At 40.8% G+C, this 20,460-nt stretch overlaps 2 protein-coding genes across 2 annotated transcripts; both read right to left on the minus strand.

Moving 5' to 3' along the window:
* Nucleotides 1–3,691: 3,691 nt before the first annotated feature.
* Nucleotides 3,692–4,168, minus strand: LOC130980967 (uncharacterized). Its single transcript, XM_057904605.1, has one exon. It carries the CDS (start codon nucleotides 4,166–4,168, stop codon nucleotides 3,692–3,694), a length of 477 nt encoding a protein of 158 aa, XP_057760588.1.
* Nucleotides 4,169–4,228: 60 nt separating this feature from the next.
* Nucleotides 4,229–5,425, minus strand: LOC130980968 (uncharacterized). The gene is made up of 3 exons (XM_057904607.1): nucleotides 5,374–5,425; nucleotides 4,853–5,142; nucleotides 4,229–4,513 (listed from the first exon to the last, which is right to left on the minus strand). The coding sequence occupies exons 1-3, from the start codon at nucleotides 5,423–5,425 to the stop codon at nucleotides 4,229–4,231; spliced, it is 627 nt and encodes a 208-aa protein (XP_057760590.1).
* Between the last annotated feature and the right edge of the window lie 15,035 nt (nucleotides 5,426–20,460).

Consider the following 20,460-nt stretch of genomic DNA (forward strand, 5'->3'; position numbering starts at 1 on the left):
GATACACATCCTAACTCACCTAAGCTAATCAAGGATCCGAATTTAGGGACATTCATGATTTTTCACTTAGGGTTGTTGATGTTCTCTTTTTAAGAACAAAGAGGGTCTATCATAGGCTCAAAGTTGGTTAGCAATGGTAGATAAAAGGGTTGAGGCCATTTGGGAAAAGTGACTATTGAAATGATAGCCTTGATCATGTAAATGCATTCATACACAAAGTAATGGACATATAGAATCAGACAAATCAAAGACTACAATCATAGAAAGAGAATAATGCACACAAGAATGAAAATAAGTGGTTATAAAATATAACCACACAATTAGGTTCAAAACTTACATGATTGTGTTCTTTGCTCAATCACTATGTTCCAAAATACATTCTTGAAGCAAGTTCAACACAAAAAATTTTCAAATTGGTAGGGTACCCCAAAACACAGTTTCTTAGGGAAGAAGTTATTATTTGACCAAGCAACTCTATAGAGACTAACTACCATGCAAAGAATATTTACAAGAAAGACTAACTACACATGCAATATACTAACTACTAAGCAACAGATAAATCCATGGGTATTGAAAGGAAGAGATTGTTACCCATGGAGATCGGTCGAACGACCTCCCCACACTTAGAATTTAGCACGGTCCTCCGTGCTACTAAGAATGCGCAAAGGACGGTCGGGACCGGAACCCTCACTATCCCCTTCATCAGAGCTCCCATCACTTGGGTTGGAGGTGGATGTGAATATTTTAGGTTCCTCCATGCTAGGGGTAACACAACGCAGAAGCTTCTGGATGTAAGTGTACCGGCGTTGGTTGTGCCGCTCATATCTATCCATCTTCCGGTGTAGATCTTCTATCCTTTGATGGGTGAATCCTTGCTGCGGTGGTGATGATGAGGTGGGAGGAATAATAGATGGTGGGGCTACGTCAAGGCTTGGTTTGTTCATGGGAAGATGTAAGTATTTTCCGATTGGGACCACATCACCCTTAGCCGGAATTATAGCTTTTGTGTCCATGGCTTCCCAAGGAACACCCGCAGTGGCAACTAAATCAGATACCAATGCTGGAAATGGCAAATTGCCCCCGTCGTGGATTTGACTCATCGCTTGCTTGACAAGAAGCGGAATGTTCACCGGTCTTCCCGTGAGAACACACCAAACAAGCAAAGCGAGATCCGCTATGATGGATAACTTATGGGTGCTAGGTAGGACATAGGGAGATAGGATTTGGGCCCAAGCCCTAGCTTCTACAGTGAGGAAACGTGCGTCAATGCACTTGGGTCGCATGCGGAGTTGACTATGGGTCCAAAATGCTTCTGGTTCAGCAATGACTAGGAGGACCGAGTCCCAGTCAAATCCAGACTTTTCTCGCTAACGTAAGACCTCTTGGTAGCCATCCATGTCACTTGGTTCTGGTAGGACATTAAGCACTTGCTGAATAGCCTCTTCCGACACTGAGACTTGCTTCTGGCACACGTATACCGATTGAAGAGAGGAAAGATAGTAGTTAGTGTAGAATTCTACCACCCATGAAAGGTTGACCTCTTGTGGTTTTCTCAAAAGAAACTCCCATCCTCGCTGTTCAATACGGGGCAAAATACAAGGAGCAACTTTGTCCGGCGGAGCGAGTAAGTGCTCAACATGATAGTTCCTCTCAACCATGAAGGGGAACATAAGTTCACAGAAGCGGTTGGGGAACCTTAAAGAATCTTTTGCCGGTTTGCTCTTTTTATTCTCATCAATAGGAGCGGGTGCCTTCGCCTTCTTAGATAGAGGTTTGGCTTCTAGTGAAGAGTGCGCCTTAGAGCGTGACTTTGGGGGTGCCCTCTTTGTGGCTGGTTTCCTTGAAGCTTTCTCCTTGCCTTTCTTGGTGGCCATCCTGAAAAGGGAGAGGGAAAGAAGGAAAATATTAAACCCAAAGGATCAACTCAACAAACATGCAAGTGAGAGGTTTGCCCAAAAGAAATAGTGCAACAAAGTAGTCATAGAAGCATGGGTCACAACACTTGGCATGGGATGCAAGAGGAAGTAAAGCATGCAATATGGCATGAGAGAAATAATCTCAAGCATCCAAAACAAAGAGCAAGTCATGCTCAATAAGTATCTAATTAGCAAGTAATAAGCAAAATGTGTGCAATGCACTTAGAAGAGAGCAAGTGAATGAGGAGGGAGCACCAAATTGAAGATATATGACTAAAACAAACCAAGATGGCATATGTGCATTTCCTCGAACACTTGGTGTGCATTTAACAAGCAATGAACAGTTATGAGATACTCAACCAATTAGAAGCCCAAAATGAAGTACCAATCATCACACAACATCATCCATTGACAAAGATAATGAAAAGCAATCAAGAAGATCCATCAAAATAATCAAAGTTCAAGTTCAACATCCATGGAAAAATAATAAGAAGAAAAAGTAAACAAGCAAAAAGCAAGTGGTATAATCAAGTAATTAAAAGAGAAAATAAGTAAATCAACAATAATAAAAAAAATCTAACTAGAAAAAGAAGTGATGCAAAGAAAGTAATAGATGAGATATGGAGGAAGTAGAACCTTGAGAAGTGTAAAAGAACAAGGTGAATGTTCTTTTTGAAGATGAGAAAGAAAGGGAAGAGATGTAGTGCCACCGGAAAAGGTGGTGGTCGCCGGTGAGTAGCCGGAGACAGTGGTGGTGGAGTATGGAAGAGAAGAGGTGAGAAGAGAAGAGAAGGGATGGAAGAAGAAGAAGAAAGAAACAAGAAAGAGGGTGAGAGAAGCAGAGCGCGCAGCTTTAAAACTGGTTCGCGCGATCGACGCGCGCGTGCACGATGCACTGGGGCATCGGTGAGAGTTGAGCGAGGGACGCGAGTGCGTCATTGGCACGCCCACGCAAGTATAGCTATGCCCCTGGCACAGAACTGGCACAAAGTTGTCATAAGTCTCCGGTTTTTATACCAGAGTTGGCATGCAGCACAGGCGCGCGGCCGCGCACATTGCGCTGACGCATGCCTGATGGGGTTGGCTACCGGCGCGGACGCGCGCAGTGCGCAAACGCGTCGGTGCGGGCACAGGCTAGGCACATGAATAGCACAAGCATGGCACAACTCTCAGTTTTTTTGTATTGGGAAGTGCACAGTGCACCATCGGCGCGCACGCTCATAGTGCGTTTGCGCGTCGATGGTCAACTTGCAAGGGGTGCGCGCAGGCAGCATGCACGCTGGCGTGTGGGTTCGTAACATGAAGTGGGAACAAGGTGGGCATAACTCTCGGATTTTTAGCCCAGGAGTAAGAATGCACCACCGGGGCACACGCGCACAGTGCGCTCGCGCGCGGATGCCCTTTTTCCTTGTTGCTGTTATTTTTTTTTAAGCACATAGAAGAAGCTATTCTAACACATTTTTGGCAGGTGTTCAAGCTAGCAGGCAAGAGAACACTTCACAAATTTATGCATCATTCAGAACATAGCATTCAATCTACTTCAACAAGTCATCCATACCAAAATGATGAAATCTACCTAAACATCCTAGTTAACAAACAAAATCAACAACTAGGATTCCTATGCAATCAACAACATCAAGAAGTTATAAAATTCATAAGAATATAAAGCTAAAAGCAAAATAGTATACACAAGGAAGATCTTACCACGGTGGGGTGCCTCCCACCAAGCACTTTCTTTAACGTCCTTAAGTTGGACGGTCCGTCGCTCAAACTTCTCATTCTCTAGGTGCATCCGCCAATAGGAACACCTCTAGCTCTTTTGGGAGCTTGTAGCCATGGTACTTCTTCACTCTATGTCCATTCACCTTGAAAGTTGCTTCACTTTTAGGATCAAACAACTCTACCACTCCATAGGGCTTTATCTCCTTCACCCTAAAAGGTCCTTCCCATCTAGAGCGGAGCTTGCCAGGCATGAAACAAAGCCTCAAATTGTAGAGGTGAACCTCATCACCTTCTTGAAAGTCCTTCTTCCGGATGTGATGGTCATGGAATGCCTTTGTCTTTTCCTTGTAAATCCTGGCATTCTCATATGCTTCGTTCCTCAAATACTCGAGCTCCTCTAGCTGTAATTTTCTGGCTACCCCGGCTTGGGTCAAATCCATGTTGCACCGCTTTACTGCCCAATAGGCTTTATGCTCAATCTCCACCAGAGGGTGGCATGCCTTACCATAGATGATCTGGAAGGGACTCATCCCTAATGGAGTCTTGTAGGCTGTTCTATACGCCCATAGTGCATCTCCTTTGCGGATTGACTACTTTCTCCAATCCTTCCTTTGCGGATTGACTACTTTCTCCAAGATTCTCTGAATCTCCCGGTTGGACACTTTCGCTTGTCCATTGGTTTGCGGATGATAAGCAGTGGCAATCTTATGCAGTACTCCATAGCGCTTGAGCAGTGCCTTTACTTTCCTATTACAAAAGTGGGATCCTTGGTCGCTCACGATTGCTCGTGGCGACCCATAACGGCACACAATGTAGTTTCTGATAAAAGAAATGACGGTATTAGCATCGTCAACGCGGGTAGGTATTGCTTCTACCTACTTTGACACGTAGTCAACCGCTAACAGGATATACAGATACCCACTGGAGTTTGGAAATGGTCCCATAAAGTCAATGCCCCATACATCAAATATCTCACAGAACAACATAGGTTGTTGAGGCATTTCATCCCTTTGAGATGTGTTTCCCGACTCTTGATGCTAATGTCAAGACACACATAACCGGTTAGCATCTTGGAATAAGGTTGGCCACCAGAATCCACAATCCAACACCTTTTTAGCAGTCCTTTGTGGGCCAAAGTAGCCACCACATTCGGACGAATGGCAAGATTCAAGAAAGGGTTGGATTTCGGACTCCGAAACACATCTTCGAATTACTTGGCCTACTCCCCTCTTCCACAAGTGATGGTCATCCGAAATGTAGTATTTGGAATCACTCCTCAACTTATCCCTTTGGTGTTTAGAAAAGTTGGGAGGGAAGAGTTTTGCAACCAAGTAGTTCGCCATTGGGGCAAACCAAGGAAAGCTATCCGACACAGCATGTAAGCTATCCAATGGGAATGAGTCATTGATCAGAAATGGATCAGATTTTAAATTCTCAAGACGGCTTAAATGATCCGCAACCAAGTTTTGAGATCCACTCCGGTCCCTAATCTCAATGTCGAATTCTTACAAAAGCAAGATCTAACGTATGAGTCTAGGTTTTGACTCATTCTTTGACAATAAGTATTTCAAAGCTGCATGATCCGTGTATACCACTATCTTTGATCCTAGCAAATAAGATCTGAATTTATCTAAAGCATGAACAATAGCTAGGAGTTCCTTTTTAGTAGTGGTATAGTTGGATTGTGATGCATCAAATGTTTTAGAAGAGTATGCAATGACATAAGGGAGTTTACCATCGCGCTGTGCAAGCGCGGCACCTATAGCCTGGTTTGACGCATCGCACATTATCTCAAATGGCAACGTCCATTTGGGGCCTCACACAATTGGTGCCGTGGTAAGAGCTCTCCTTAGCTCTTCAAAAGCTTTCACACATTCACTGTCAAACTCAAAGTCAACATCTTTTTGGAGTAGGCGCGACAATGGCAAAGCGATCTTGCTGAAATCTTTGATAAAGCGCCTATAGAATCCTGCATGTCCTAAAAATGAGCGGACCCCCCTCACAGATGAGGGATGAGGTAAAGTGGTGATATCATCAACCTTGGCTGGGTCTACAGAAATTCCTTCATGAGATACTACATGTCCCAACACTATACCTTGTCTTACCATAAAATGACATTTTTCAAAATTTAAGACAAGGTTGGTGTCAACACATCTAGCTAAGACCTTGGCCAAGTTCTCTAAGCAATAATCAAATGAAGTTCCATAAACACTGAAGTCATCCATAAAGACTTCCAGACAATTCTCCATTAGATCAGAAAAGACACTGGTCATGCACCGCTGAAAAGTAGCGGGTGCATTACATAGTCCAAATGGTATCCTTTTGCAGGCAAAGGTACCAAAAGGGCATGTGAATGTGGTATTTTCCTGATCTTCAGGAGCAATATGAATTTGGAAGTAACCAGTGAATCCATCAAGAAAACAGTAATGGGATTTACCCGCCAAGCGGTCCAACATCTGATCGATAAAGGGCAAAGGGTAGTGGTTCTTCCTTGTAGCGGCATTCAACCTTCTATAGTTGATGCACACTTGCCATGCATTTTGTACTCTCTTGGTGACTACTTCAGTATCATCCTTTGTAACCGCATTGATGCCTAATTTCTTGGGAACAACCTGGACCGGGCTCACCCATTCACTGTCAGAAATTGGGTATATGATACCCGCATCGAGTAGCCTAGTGACCTCCTTCTTTACCACATCGAGGATGGTTGGGTTGAGCCTCCTTTGCGGTTGCCTAACCGGCCTAGCTCCATCTTGGAGAAATATCCGATGCATGCACTTACGGGGGTCAATTCCCACAATATCGGCTAGGCTCCAACCAATTGCCTTCTTGTACTTTCTGAGAACCTCTAGAAGCTTTTCTTCTTCTTCACTAGAAAGCTCACTAGCAATAATGACTGGAAACTTTTGGTTGTCCTCTAAGAAAGCATACTTCAAATGAGATGGAAGAGGCTTCAATTCACTCTTTGCCTCAAGCTGAGGTTCCTTTTCATTAAGCTCACAGAGTTCATTCTCAACAACTTTCTCATGTTCACCCTCTTGGTCATCCGTCTCTTCAACAATATGGTAGCTGATGAGCGGATAATTTATACGCTTTTTGGCATTATTTTTAGTATGTTTTTAGTATGTTTTAGTTAGTTTTTAGTATATTTTTATTAGTTTTTAGTTAAAATTCACTTTTCTGGACTTTACTATGAGTTTGTGTATTTTTCTGTGATTTCAGGTATTTTCTGGCTGAAATTGAGGGACCTGAGCAAAAATCTGATTCAGAGGCTGAAAAGGACTGCAGATGTTGTTGGATTCTGACCTTCCTGCACTCGAAGTAGATTTTCTGGAGCTACAGAAGCCCAATTGGCGCGCTCTCAACGACGTTGGAAAGTAGACATCCTGAGCTTTCAAGCAATATATAATAGTTCATACTTTGCCCGAGATTTGATGGCCCAAACCGGCGTTCCAAATCAGCTCAAGAATGCCCGGTGTTAAACGCCGGAACTGGCACAAGAATGGGATTTAAACGCCCAAACTGGCATAAAAGCTGGCGTTTAACTCCAAAAAAAGTCTCTACACATGAAAGATTTAATGCTCAGCCCACGCACACACCAAATGGGCCCGGAAGTGGATTTTTATGTCGTTTACTCATTTCTGTAAACCCTAGGCTACTAGTTCTCTATAAATAGGACCTTTTGCTATTGTATTTTCATCTTTGGATCATTTTTAATCTTTTGATCAATTTTAGATCTGAGGATCATCTTTGGACGTCTAGTTCTTAGATCATTGGGAGGCTGGCCATTCTGCCATGCCTAGACCTTGTTCTTATGTATTTTCAACGGTGGAGTTTCTACACACCATAGATTAAGGTGTGGAGCTCTGCTGTACCTCGAGTATTAATGCAATTACTATTGTTCTTCTATTCAATTCAGCTTGTTCTTGTTCTAAGATATCACTTGTTCCTCAATTTGATGAATGTGATGATCCGTGACACTCATCATCATTCTCACTTATGAACGTGTGCCTGACAACCACCTCCGTTCTACCTTAGGTTGAGTGGATATCTCTTGGATCCCTTAATCGGAATCTTCGTGGTATAAGCTAGAATTGATGGCGGCATTCAAGAGAATCCGGAAGGTCTAAACCTTGTCTGTGGTATTCTGAGTAGGATTCAATGATTGAATGACTGTGATGAGCTTCAAACACCTGAAGGCTGGGCGTTAGTGACAGACGCAAAAGAATCAATGGATTCTATTCCAACCTGATTGAGAACCGACAGATGATTAGCCATGCTGTGACAAAGAATTTGGACCATTTTCACTGAGAGGACGGGACTGTAGCCACTGACAACGGTGATGCCCAACATACAGCTTGCCATGGAAAGGAGTAAAAAGGATTGGATGAAGACAGTAGGAAAGCAGAGAGACGGAAGGGACAAAGCATCTCCATACGCTTATCTGAAATTCTCACCAATGAATTACATAAGTATCTCTATCCTTGTTTTATGTTTCATTCATAAATCATCCATAACCATTTGAATCTGCCTGACTGAGATTTACAAGGTGACCATAGCTTGCTTCATACCAACAATCTCCGTGGGATCGACCCTTACTCGCGTAAGGTTTATTACTTGGACGACCCAATGCACTTGCTGGTTAGTTGTGCGAAGTTGTGATAAAGAGTTGAGATTGCAATTGAGCGTACCATGTTGATGGCGCCATTGATGATCACAATTTTGTGCACCAAGTTTTTGGCACCGTTGCCGGGGATTGTTTGAGTTTGGAAAACTAACGGTTCATCTTGTTGCTTAGATTAGGTATTTTTTTCAGAATTCTTAAGAATGAATTCTAGTGTTTCATGGTGATGTTCTTATCATCACCAAAGCTGATTGATTCTCATCAATTTAGCTCTTGAATGCAACGTCCTGCTGAAGCTTGGCTAGCCATGTCTAATTTCTTTAGACTGAAGCTTCAGACTAACATTGCATGATTCCTGGAATTCTCATTAAGAATTTTGATATCTTTATTTTCTTTTCCACTTAATTTTCGAAAATCCAAAAAAATTTACAAAATCATAAAAACCAAAAATATTTTGTGTTGCTTGTTGAGTTTAGTGTCTCATTTTAAGTTTGGTGTCAATTGCATGTTTCTGTTCTTCTTGCATTCATTCATATGTCTTAAGTGATCTTCAAGATGTTCTTGATGATTTCCTTGCTCTAATCTTTAAATTCTCTTGTCTTGAGTGTTTTGTTGTTTCTCATATGCATTCTCATTTTGTTAGTGTCAATAGTATACAAACTTCTAAGTTTGGTGTCTTGTATGCATTGTTTATTTGATTTTAGTTGCATTTTGATTATACCTCATCATTAAAAATCCAAAAAATATTTTTAATTTGTGTCTTTTCAAGTCAATAATACAGAGAATTGAAGATTCAGAACATACAGCAGAGGAATTACACAGAAAAAGCTGGGCGTTAAAAACGCCCAGTGAGGAAGGAAAACTGGCGTTTAAACGCCAGCCAGGGTGCCTGGTTGGGCGTTTAAGGCCCAAAAGGGTAGTGTTTTGGGCGTTAAACGCCAGAATGGATACCATTCTGGGCGTTTAACGCCAGGATGGCACTAGAGGGAAGATTTTGTTTTTAATGCAATTTTTTTTCAAGTTTTCAAAGTTTTTCAAAATCAAATCTTTTTCAAATCATATCTTTTCAATCATATGTTTTCAAAATCAATTTCTTTCCATTTTCAAAAATACTTGCTAACAATTAAGGATTTGATTCAACATTTCAAGAATGTTGCCTTTTCTGTTGAGAAAGGTTTAATGTTTGAATCATATCTTTTCTTGTTAGCCAAGTCATTAATTTTTTAAATCAAATATTTTTTAAATTGTTTTTCAAATCATATCTTCTCAATCACATCTTTTTAAAAAAAAAACTATATCTTTTCAATCATATCTTTTAATCACATCTTTTTCAAAATAGTTTTCAATCATATCTTTTTGATTTCTGATTTCAAAATCCTTTTCAAAAATCACTTGATTTATTTTCCACTCTTAGTTTTCAAAAATCAATTAGTATTTTTCAAAATGTTTTTAAAATCTTTTTAATTAATTTTCGAAAATTTCTTCCCCTCTTCTCACATCCTTCTATTTATGGACTAACACCCCTCCTCAATGCACAATTCGAACTCCATCATACTTGATAATTTCGAATTCTTCTACCTCCTCCTTCTAATTTTCTTTTCCTCTGACACCTCAAGGAATCTCTATACTGTGACATAGAGGATTCCATATTTCCTTGTTTTTTTCTCTTTCATATGAGCAGGAACAAAGACAAAAGCATTCTTGTTGAGGCTGACCCTGAACCTGAAAGGACCTTGAAGTGAAAGCTAAGAGAAGCTAAGGCACAACTCTCTATAGAGGATCTAACAGAAATCTTCAAAGAAGAAGAACCCATGGCAGCCAAAAACAACAATAATGCCAACAAAGCAAGGAAGGTGCTGGGTGACTTTACTGCACCTACTCCCGACTTTTATGGGAGAAGCATCTCTATCCCTGCCATTGGAGCAAACAACTTTGAGCTTAAGCCTCAATTAGTTTCTCTAATGCAACAGAATTGCAAGTTCCATGGACTTCCATTGGAAGATCCTCATCAGTTTTTAGCTGAATTCTTGCAAATCTGTGACACTGTCAAGACTAATGGGGTTGACCCTGAGGTCTACAGACTTATGCTATTCCCTTTTGCTGTAAGAGACAGAGCTAGGATATGGTTGGACTCACAACCTAAAGAAAGCCTGAACTCTTGGGAAAAGCTAGTCAATGCCTTTTTAGCAAAGTTCGTTCCACCTCAAAAATTGAGTAAGTTTAGAGTGGAAGTCCAAACCTTCAGATAGAAGGAAGGAGAATCCCTCTATGAAGCTTGGGAAAGATATAAACAATTGATCAGAAAGTGTCCCTCTGACATGCTTTCTGAATGGAGCATCATAGGTATTTTCTATGATGGTCTGTCTGAACTGTTCAAGATGTCATTGGATAGCTCTGCTGGAGGATCTCTTCATCTGAAGAAGATACCTACAGAAGCTCAAGAACTAATTGAAATGGTTGCAAATAACCAATTCATGTACACTTCTGAAAGGAATCCTATGAACAATGGGACAAATCAGAAGAAAGGATTTCTTGAGATTGACACTCTGAATGCCATACTGGCTCAGAACAAAATATTGACTCAGCAAGTCAATTTGATTTCTCAAAGTCTGTCTGGAATGCAAGCTGCACCAGGCAGTACTAAGGACGCTTCATCAGAAGAAGAAGCTTTTGATCCTGAGAACCCTTCAATGGAAGATGTGAATTACATGGGAGAACCCTATGGAAACACCTATAATCTTCATGGAGAAATCATCCAAATCTCTCATGGAAGGATCAACAGAGACCTCAACAAGGTTTCAACAACAATAATGGTGGACGAAACAGGTTTAGCAATGGCAAGCCTTTTCCACCATCTTCTCAGCAACAGACAGAGAATTCTAAGTAGAACCACTCTGACTTAGCAACCATGGTCTCTGATCTAATCAAAACCACTCAAAGTTTCATGACTGAAACAAGGTCCTCCATTAGAAACTTGGAGGCACAAGTGGGACAGCTGATGCCAGGGCATTTTGGCCAGTTTCACTGACCTTTTCTTTACTATTTTTAGGTTATTTCATGCATTTTCTTAGGAAATAAGTTAGTTTTGGGCAGATATTCACTCAGACCTTGATTCAAGCATACATTGTGCATTTTACATTGTTTCATGAGGATTTTGCATGATTTTAATGACAAAATTGTATATAGCATTACTCATGACTTGGACTAGAACTTTGATGCACTCTATTGCTTGATTTCAGGACCAAAGGAAGCAAGGAATGGGAGGTAACTTGCAAAGTTAAGGAGAAAAGTGATTGCCAAAAACACTCTCAAAAGCCATCAATGCCCACGTTAAAGAGTCACGTTAACTAAGTTAACGTGAACTCTAACGTGGAGAAGAGAAATTGAGCCAACTTTAGTGACACTTAACATTGTCACTAACGTTGGCAATTGCTCACAAATGGCCACGTTAGAAGCCACGTTAACCTAGTTAATGTGGCCTCTAACGTTAAAGGGGGAAGAGAAGCCAACGTTAGTGACACTCAACATTGTCACTAACGTTGGCCTAAGGTGAAAAGAGCCACGTTAACTCCCACGTTAACTTGGTTAACGTGGGAGCTAACGTAAGAGATGGAGAGTTGTCGACAACGTTAGTGACACTCAACATTGTCACTAACGTTGGGATGGCTAAGAATGGCCACGTTAGAAGCCACGTTAACCTAGTTAACGTGGACTCTAACGTTAGACCTAGGGGCACACTTGAACGTTAGTGACAATGTTGAGTGTCACTAATATTCTCGAAGGTTGGCAAAAGCCACGTTAGAAGCCACGTTAACCTAGTTAACGTGAGCTTTAACGTGAAGCAAGAAGGGGCACACTTGAACGTTAGTGACAATGTTGAGTGTCACTAACGTTCTCGAAGGCTAACAAGGCAACGTTAAAAGCCACGTTAACCCAGTTAACGTGGGCTTTAACGTGAGGCAAAGGGGTGCATGGCAACGTTAGTGACAATGTTAAGTGTCACTAACGTTCTCGAACTTGTATTTTCACTAAATGTTAAAAACCCCTAACGTCTTGAGCTAAAGTCTATGTCCACTTCACACTATCTCTCTGTAAGTAAGCCAAGCCCAATTGAAGAAAGGAACTGCTTTAAGCTCAAGGATCCAGAGGCTCAAGACTTGAAGAGCTAACTAGAAGCTGAGAAGAGTAGTATATATAGGAGTAGTTTTGAAAGAGAGAGGAGTTTTTGGAAGGAGCTAGGAAAGGGAACTACTCTTTGTATTTACTTTGTACTTCTAGATTTATCATGTATTCTCCATCTTTGATTTTGATTTCTAGAGCTATGAACAACTAAAACCCTTTCATTGGGTTAGGGAGCTCTGTTGTAATTTGATGGATCAATACTAATTTTCTTATTCTTCTTCTATCTTTCCTTTTGATTTTACTTGAAAGCTTTCGATCTTCATCCAATTGGATAGTTATCTTGGAAAAGAAGCTATTCAAACATGGATCTCTTTGGATCCTTGAAAGAGGAATGAAGAGATTAGCTAGAAATGCTTTCTCATGCTGGACCAAATTGAGTGTGGATGGGTGTGTGGCTATAACCCTCTAAGCATTTGATTTGGGAAGTGCATGTGGTATAATCAGTGACCACACTTCATCTCTTCTCATGAGCAATTGACCAAGGAATTGGCTATTGATCAAGATTTGAGAGATTGAATTGCAAGAAATTGTGATTCAATCACTTAAGATTGCAAAGGAGATCAATGAGTGCATTGATTGAGGAAGAGATGAAATGATATTGATCCGAGAATGCAACATCTCCTAAGCCCAATGAACTCCCCATTTCTGATCTTACCCATTCTCTTTATTTTCTGCAATTTACTTTTATGAGCAATTCCCCCATTCCCATTTACAATTTTGCTATTTACTTTCAGTCATTTACTTTCTCGCCATTTTAATTTCTGCAATTATCAACTCTATTCATTTATTTGCTCAACTAGATCATTCCTCTAATTAAAGTTGCTTGATCAATCAATCCCTGTGGGATTCGACCTCACTCTATTGTGAGTTTTTACTTGACGACAAATTCGGTACACTTGCCGAATGGGAATTTGTTGAGAGACAAGTTTTACCCCGATCAAGTTTATGGCGCCGTTGCCGGGGATTGATTGTGCATCGACAATGATTACATTAGAGGATCACTAGATTGAGCATTTGTATTTTGTTTGATTTAATTTTCTGTTTGGTTAATTTGCTTTCCGTCTTAGTTTAATTCATCCCTTCCCCTGTTTCTGAGTTTTTCTTTGCTATTTACAATTCAGTTCACTAACCCACTAACTGTTTGATATATTGCATCACTGACATTAACAAGTAATTCTAACAAGATACTTTCTGCATTGCTTTTCTTGCTTGTAATCTGTTAGTTGTATGACAGGGAGAAGAAGCGGAGCCTCAACTTCCTTTGATTCTGAACCTGAGAGAACCTTCTTAAGATTAAGAAGGGAGACAAAAGAAAAACGTGTAGTGGGTGCTGAAGAAGAAGAGGAACACTGTGAAGAATACTTTGAAACAACCATGGAAGACCATCGTGAGGAAGAGGTTCACAACCATGGTGAAGGAGGTAGAGCAAATCCTGGTGGGGAAGATAGAAGAGTCTTGGGCTCTTACATCAACCGAAACCTAGGGAATTGCAGAAGTAGCATCCAAAAACCAACCATCCATGCCAACAACTTTGAACTAAAGCCACAGCTCATCTCCCTTGTTCAGAATAATTGCTCGTTCGGAGGAGGTGTCCAAGAAGACCCCAACCAACACTTAAACACCTTCCTGAGAATAGGTGACACAGTGAAGTCTAATGGTGTTCAACCAGATGTCTATAGACTGTTGTTGTTCCCATTCTCTCTCAGAGACAAGGCAACCAAGTGGTTGGAATCTTTTCCAAAGGAGAGCTTGACAACTTGGGATGATGTTATGAATAAGTTCTTAGCAAGATTTTACCCCCCTCAACGAGTCAATCGGCTGAGAGCTAAGGTCCAAACTTTCAGGCAACAAGATGGTGAGACTCTATATGAAGCATGGGAGAGGTTTAAAGACCTAACAAGGAGATGTCCATCTGATATGTTCAATGAATGGGTGCAGCTGCACATCTTCTATGAAGGACTGTCATATGAATCTAAGAAGGCCGTAGACCATTCATCAAGAGGTTCTTTGAATAAGAAGAAGACCATTGAGGAAGCCATAGATGTCATTGAAACTGTAGCTGAGAATGACTACTTCTATGATTTCGAAAGAGGGAACACTAGAGGAGTAATAAAGCTGAACAATGTAGATGCTCTGCTTGCTCAAAATAAGCTCATCACCAAGCAGCTAGCTGACCTCACCAAGAAGATGAAAAGAAGTCAAGTGGCAGCAATCACCATTTCAACTCAAGAGGAAGCAAGTGAAGAGGAAGAAGGCACTCAGGAGCAAGCCAACTACATTGGGAATTCACCTAAATACAACCATGATCCATACTCCAAGACCCACAACCCTGGATGGAGGAATCACCCAAACTTTAGGTGGGGGAATCAACAAGACCAAGGCCAAGATCAGAGACGTCACAACCCCAACAACAACACAGCTCCCTAACAATTCACACAGAGGACATACCAACAAAACCACAGCAATACATCTCACTCTTCTACCTCTACCCCCAACATACCATCATTTGATGACAGAATCTCTAAGATTGAAACCTTACTTGAAAGCATATACAAAGACATTCAAGACAATAAGGTGTTCAAAAAGGAGGTGAGAGCCAGTATGAAGAATCGGGGGGAAGCAATCAAGAAGCTGGAATTCCAAGTGGGATATTTGTCTGAGAAGATGCCCAGACCCACGGATAGCTTCCCAAGTGACACGGAGAAAGAATCCGAGAGGTGAAGCGAAGAAAGTAAGATGGGAGGACTGCAATATGGTCACTACAAATGACAAGGAGACTGAAGACAAGCCAAGCAAGCTGTCAGAACAACCTGAAAATACCTTAGTAGAGACGGAGAAGAAAGACCAACAAGAACCAGAAATCTCACAACAAGAGCTGCTGAGACTATATGCACCATTTCCTCAACTGCTAAAGGGTGCTGTGGGAAAGAGAATGTACTCAAGGTTCTTAGACTCGTTTGCATTTTGAATGTGAACATACCATTCATCAAGATCATTCAGTAAATGCCAGCATTCATCAAGTATATGAAGGAACTACTTCCTAGGAAGAGCTCACTCAAGGGGGGCCAGACTATAGTGATGAACAAGGATTGCAGCACCCTCATTCAAACACAATTTCCTGCGAAAAAAAAGACCCAGGGAGTTTTCATGTCCCTTGTGCTATAGGGGAAACAAATTTTGATAGAGCACTTTGCGATTTGGGAGCAAGCATCAACTTAATACCCCTATCCTTGGTAAAAAGGCTACAGATCAATGAGATACTACCTACAGATGTAGTCATAAGGCTGGCTGACAAGACTCAAAAGCAAGCAGTAGGAGTGGTGGAAAATGTGTTGCTCAAAGTTGGAAAATACTTTCTCCCAATAGACTTTGTCATCCTGGACATGGAAGAGAGTCACCTGCACCCAATCATATTGGGGATACCATTTCTAGCTACTGCTAGAGCACTCATAGATGTGGAGAAAGGAGAGCTAATATTAAGGATCCATGATGAACAACTGAGCTTCAGTGTTTTCGAACTCTCACTGGAAAAAGATGAAGAGGATAAAGAACCGAGCAAAGGGCATCATGAGATACTAAAGGAAGAAGCAAGCACTGAAGCATAACCAGCTCATCCTGAGATTCACTGGGTTGATGGACAAGGCCAGCAGCAAGTGCCACAGGTCAAGGAAAAATTGGAGGAACCTAAGCCACCAGAAGTTTGTGAGGACATTAACAAAAGCTCATCAAAGAAGGTGGCCACCAGGAGTAAGAAAACAGCACCAGGGGCAAAGAAGAAGGTACCAAGGGGGTGGCGGAACAAGAAGATTCCTACGGAAGATTTCACTCCAGGGGATAAAGTAATCTCAGCCTACTTCGCAGATATTCCCCCTAATCTCCCCACTGTACCATCTCAGCTACCTAAGGTCTTCACCATCAACAGAGTTCTCTCTTTGGAGCATGTAGAGATCATTGATACAACCAACAGATACAAGTCCACTGCCAGAGGAGAAGACTTCAAGCATTACCAACCACCATAATAAGGGGGTAACGTCAAGCTAGTGACGCTAAAGAAGTGCTTCATGGGAGGCAACCCATGTTTACATGCTTTCAGAAGTAGTGAATAAATCAATATTCATGAATTCCAACCAAAAATTGACAAACACGTGTGAAATTTTTATAAGCAGAATATAGTAAAGAACAAGTTTGGTGTTCAAAGCATTATTCTTAAAGCTTTGAACACAACTTTTCATCACAGTGCTCCAAACTAAGTTTGGTGTCACCCTATGGTGCCACCAATTTGCATATGAAGATACACAGTTAGTCAGTGAATGGAATTCAGGAATAAACAAATTCTTTTATTATTCAAGCTGTAGATGTTAAAGCATTTTTGTTTCTTTTATAAAAGTAGTTCTTACTTTTCTTATTTCATCTTTATAGGGAAAAGAAAGGAGCATTGAGGAGATTGATAGGACAAGTGAAAAGAAATGGTTCAGCACTTTATGAAGAGATACACACACACGGCTGCAAGGAAGTGCAAGAGGACACAAGGAGGACAAGCATGGAGGGGAGCATGAGCAACCACATGAGTAAAAGGTGGTGGAGCTCCTTTCTTGTTTTTTTAAGTTTATATTATCAATAAGGAGGATCTTGTATGAAATAGGACATGCCTCCATATTAGCTAGACAACTTTCAATTATGCATTCTGAATTTTATGATTAAGAAGTCAATGCTTGCTAGCCTTTATGTTACTGCATTCGTATCTTTACTTATTGTATGTTTGTCCTTAGAATCAAATGAAGAAGAGAATGTCTATGTTTACAAAAGACCAGAAAGGAGTTCATAATGTGGAAGTGCATTCATGAATCTTTGGGGGTAGTCATAAGTTAGCTAAGTTGGTTCAACCACAAGGTTAGGATGACAACTATCTATCCTGAATGCTTTACTTTTGATATACCCATGAGACTAAGATAACAACAAGATCCTAATAAGAGAAAAGGGAAAGAACAAGGGAAGTGAAAAACAAAAGAAAAAGAGTAAGCAATAAGGCTAGGCACCAATGGTTTACCCTAAGACATGTGTCTGTGGTGCTCCTGTGTGGGGGATCTACTTGGATGAATAAGCTCATTGGGGTGCTTTATCACCTGGTAACTTGGGTTAACTAACTCGGGATTATCAGCTGAAAATCCACTATCAAGAGTAACCCTCACCACAGAGCATTTAGTAACCCAAAGAGGTGGGACACCGAGGTCTGAAGGAAAGAAAAAAATAAACTATATGCCTGTGGTGTGTATGTATGGGGGAGAGACTTGAGCAAGTAAGTCCTTAGGGGTGCTTCAATACCTAGCACCTTGAACCAACTGGTTCGGGAGTGTTGGCTGAAAGCTTATCCTAAAGAGTTGCCCCCTTACAAAACACTTAGCCTAAATAACACAAACAGCCCTGGAAATAACAATAAAAGGATCAATAAATAAAGGTCTCATGGGATATAACAAAGTGAGTATTTTAGGAGATGATAAAGGTCTGAAAGCCAGTAGGGGAATGAACCTAAGTTGCTATGCATGAAACCACCATAAAATCAGTAATATGACTTCCACAAGAATGACTCATTTCTCTGGAGATTCCATTCATCATTCTCTTGTTCCAGTACTTGCTTAGGGACAAGCAAGCTTTAAGTTTGATGTTGTGATGCCAGGGCATTTTGGCTAGTTTCATTGACCTTTTTTTTACTGTTTTTAGGTAATTTCATGCATTTTCTTAGGAAAAAGTTAGTTTGGGCAGATATTCACTCAGACCTTGATTCAAGCATACATTGTGCATTTTACATTGTTTCATGAGGATTTTGCATGATTTTAATGATAAAATTGTATATAGCATTACTCATGACTTGGACTAGAACTTTGATGCACTCTATTGCTTGATTTCAGGACAAAAGGAAGCAAGGAATGGGAGGTAACTTGCAAAGTTAAGGAGAAAAGTGATTGCCAAAAACACTCTCAAAAGCCATCAATGCCCACGTTAAAGAGTCACGTTAACTAAGTTAACGTGAACTCTAACGTGGAGAAGAGAAGTTGAGCCAACGTTAGTGACACTTAACATTGTCACTAACGTTGGCAATTGCTCACAAATGGCCACGTTAGAAGCCATGTTAACCTAGTTAACGTGGCCTCTAACGTTAAAAGGGGAAGAAAAGCCAACGTTAGTGACACTCAACATTGTCACTAACGTTGGCCTAAGGTGAAAAGAGCCACGTTAACTCCCACGTTAACTTGGTTAACGTGGGAGCTAACGTAAGAGATGGAGAGTTGTCGACAACGTTAGTGACACTCAACATTGTCACTAACGTTGGGATGGCTAAGAATGGCCACGTTAGAAGCCACGTTAACCTAGTTAACGTGGACTCTAACGTTAGACCTAGGGGCACACTTGAACGTTAGTGACAATGTTGAGTGTCACTAATGTTCTCGAAGGTTAGCAAAAGCCACGTTAGAAGCCACGTTAACCTAGTTAACGTGAGCTTTAATGTGAAGCAAGAAGGGGCACACTTGAATGTTAGTGACAATGTTGTGTCACTAATGTTCTCGAAGGCTAACAAGGCAACGTTAAAAGCCACGTTAACCCAGTTAATGTGGGCTTTAACGTGAGGCAAAGGGGTGCATGGCAACGTTAGTGACAATGTTAAGTGTCAATAACGTTCTCGAACTTGTATTTTCACTAAATGTTAAAAACCCCTAACGTCTTGAGCTAAAGTCTATGCCCACTTCACACTATCTCTCTGCAAGTAAGCCAAGCCCAATTGAAGAAAGAAACTGCTTTAAGCTCAAAGATCTAGAGGCCCAAGACTTGAAGAGCTAACTAGAAGCTGAGAAGAGTAGTATATATAGGAGTAGTTTTGAAAGAGAGAGGAGTTTTTGGAAGGAGCTAGGAAAGGGAACTACTCTTTGTATTTACTTTGTACTTCTAGCTTTATCATGTATTCTCCATCTTTGATTTTGATTTCTAGAGCTATGAACAACTAAAACCCTTTCATTGGGTTAGGGAGCTCTGTTGTAATTTGATGGATCAATACTAATTTTCTTATTCTTCTTCTATCTTTCCTTTTGATTTTACTTGAAAGCTTTTGATCTTCATCCAATTGGATAGTTATCTTGGAAAAAAAGCTATTCAAACATGGATCTCTTCGGATCCTTGAAAGAGGAATGAAGAGATTAGCTAGAAATGCTTTCTCATGCTGGACCAAATTGAGTGTGGATGGGTATGTGGCTATAACCCTCTAAGCATTTGATTTGGGAAGTGCATGTGGTATAATCAGTGACCACACTTCATCTCTTCTCATGAGCAATTGACCAAGGAATTGGCTATTGATCAAGATTTGAGAGATTGAATTGCAAGAAATTGTGATTCAATCACTTAAGATTGCCAAGGAGATCAATGAGTGCATTGATTGAGGAAGAGATGAAAATGAAATTGATCTGGAGAATGCAACATCTCCTAAGCCCAATGAACTCCCCATTTTTGATCTTACCCATTCTCTTTATTTTCTGCAATTTACTTTTATGAGCAATTCCCCCATTCCCATTTACAATTCAGCTATTTACTTTCAGTCATTTACTTTCTCGCCATTTTAATTTCTGCAATTATCAACTCTATTCATGGATTCGCTCAATAGATCATTCCTCTAATTAAAGTTGCTTGATCAATCAATCCCTGTGGGATTCGATCTCACTCTATTGTGAGTTTTTACTTGACGACAAATTCGGTACACTTGCCGAATGGGAATTTGTTGAGAGACAAGTTTTACCCCGATCAACAGCTGAGCAAGAAAATTACTGAACTCTCTCCTAGTACTCTTCCAAGCAATACAGAAGAGAATCCAAAAGGAGACTGTAAGGCCATTAACATGACCCACATGGCCAAATTTGGAGAGGAGGAAGAGGCAGTAAACGCCACTGAGGAAGACCTCAATGGACGTCCACTGGCCTCTGATGACAAGTCATCTTAGCCTAGTTTCACTAGTCTTTTTCTTTTGTTTTCACT

This window comes from Arachis stenosperma, chromosome 5, assembly GCF_014773155.1.
Source record: "Arachis stenosperma cultivar V10309 chromosome 5, arast.V10309.gnm1.PFL2, whole genome shotgun sequence".
NCBI lineage: Eukaryota > Viridiplantae > Streptophyta > Magnoliopsida > Fabales > Fabaceae > Arachis > Arachis stenosperma.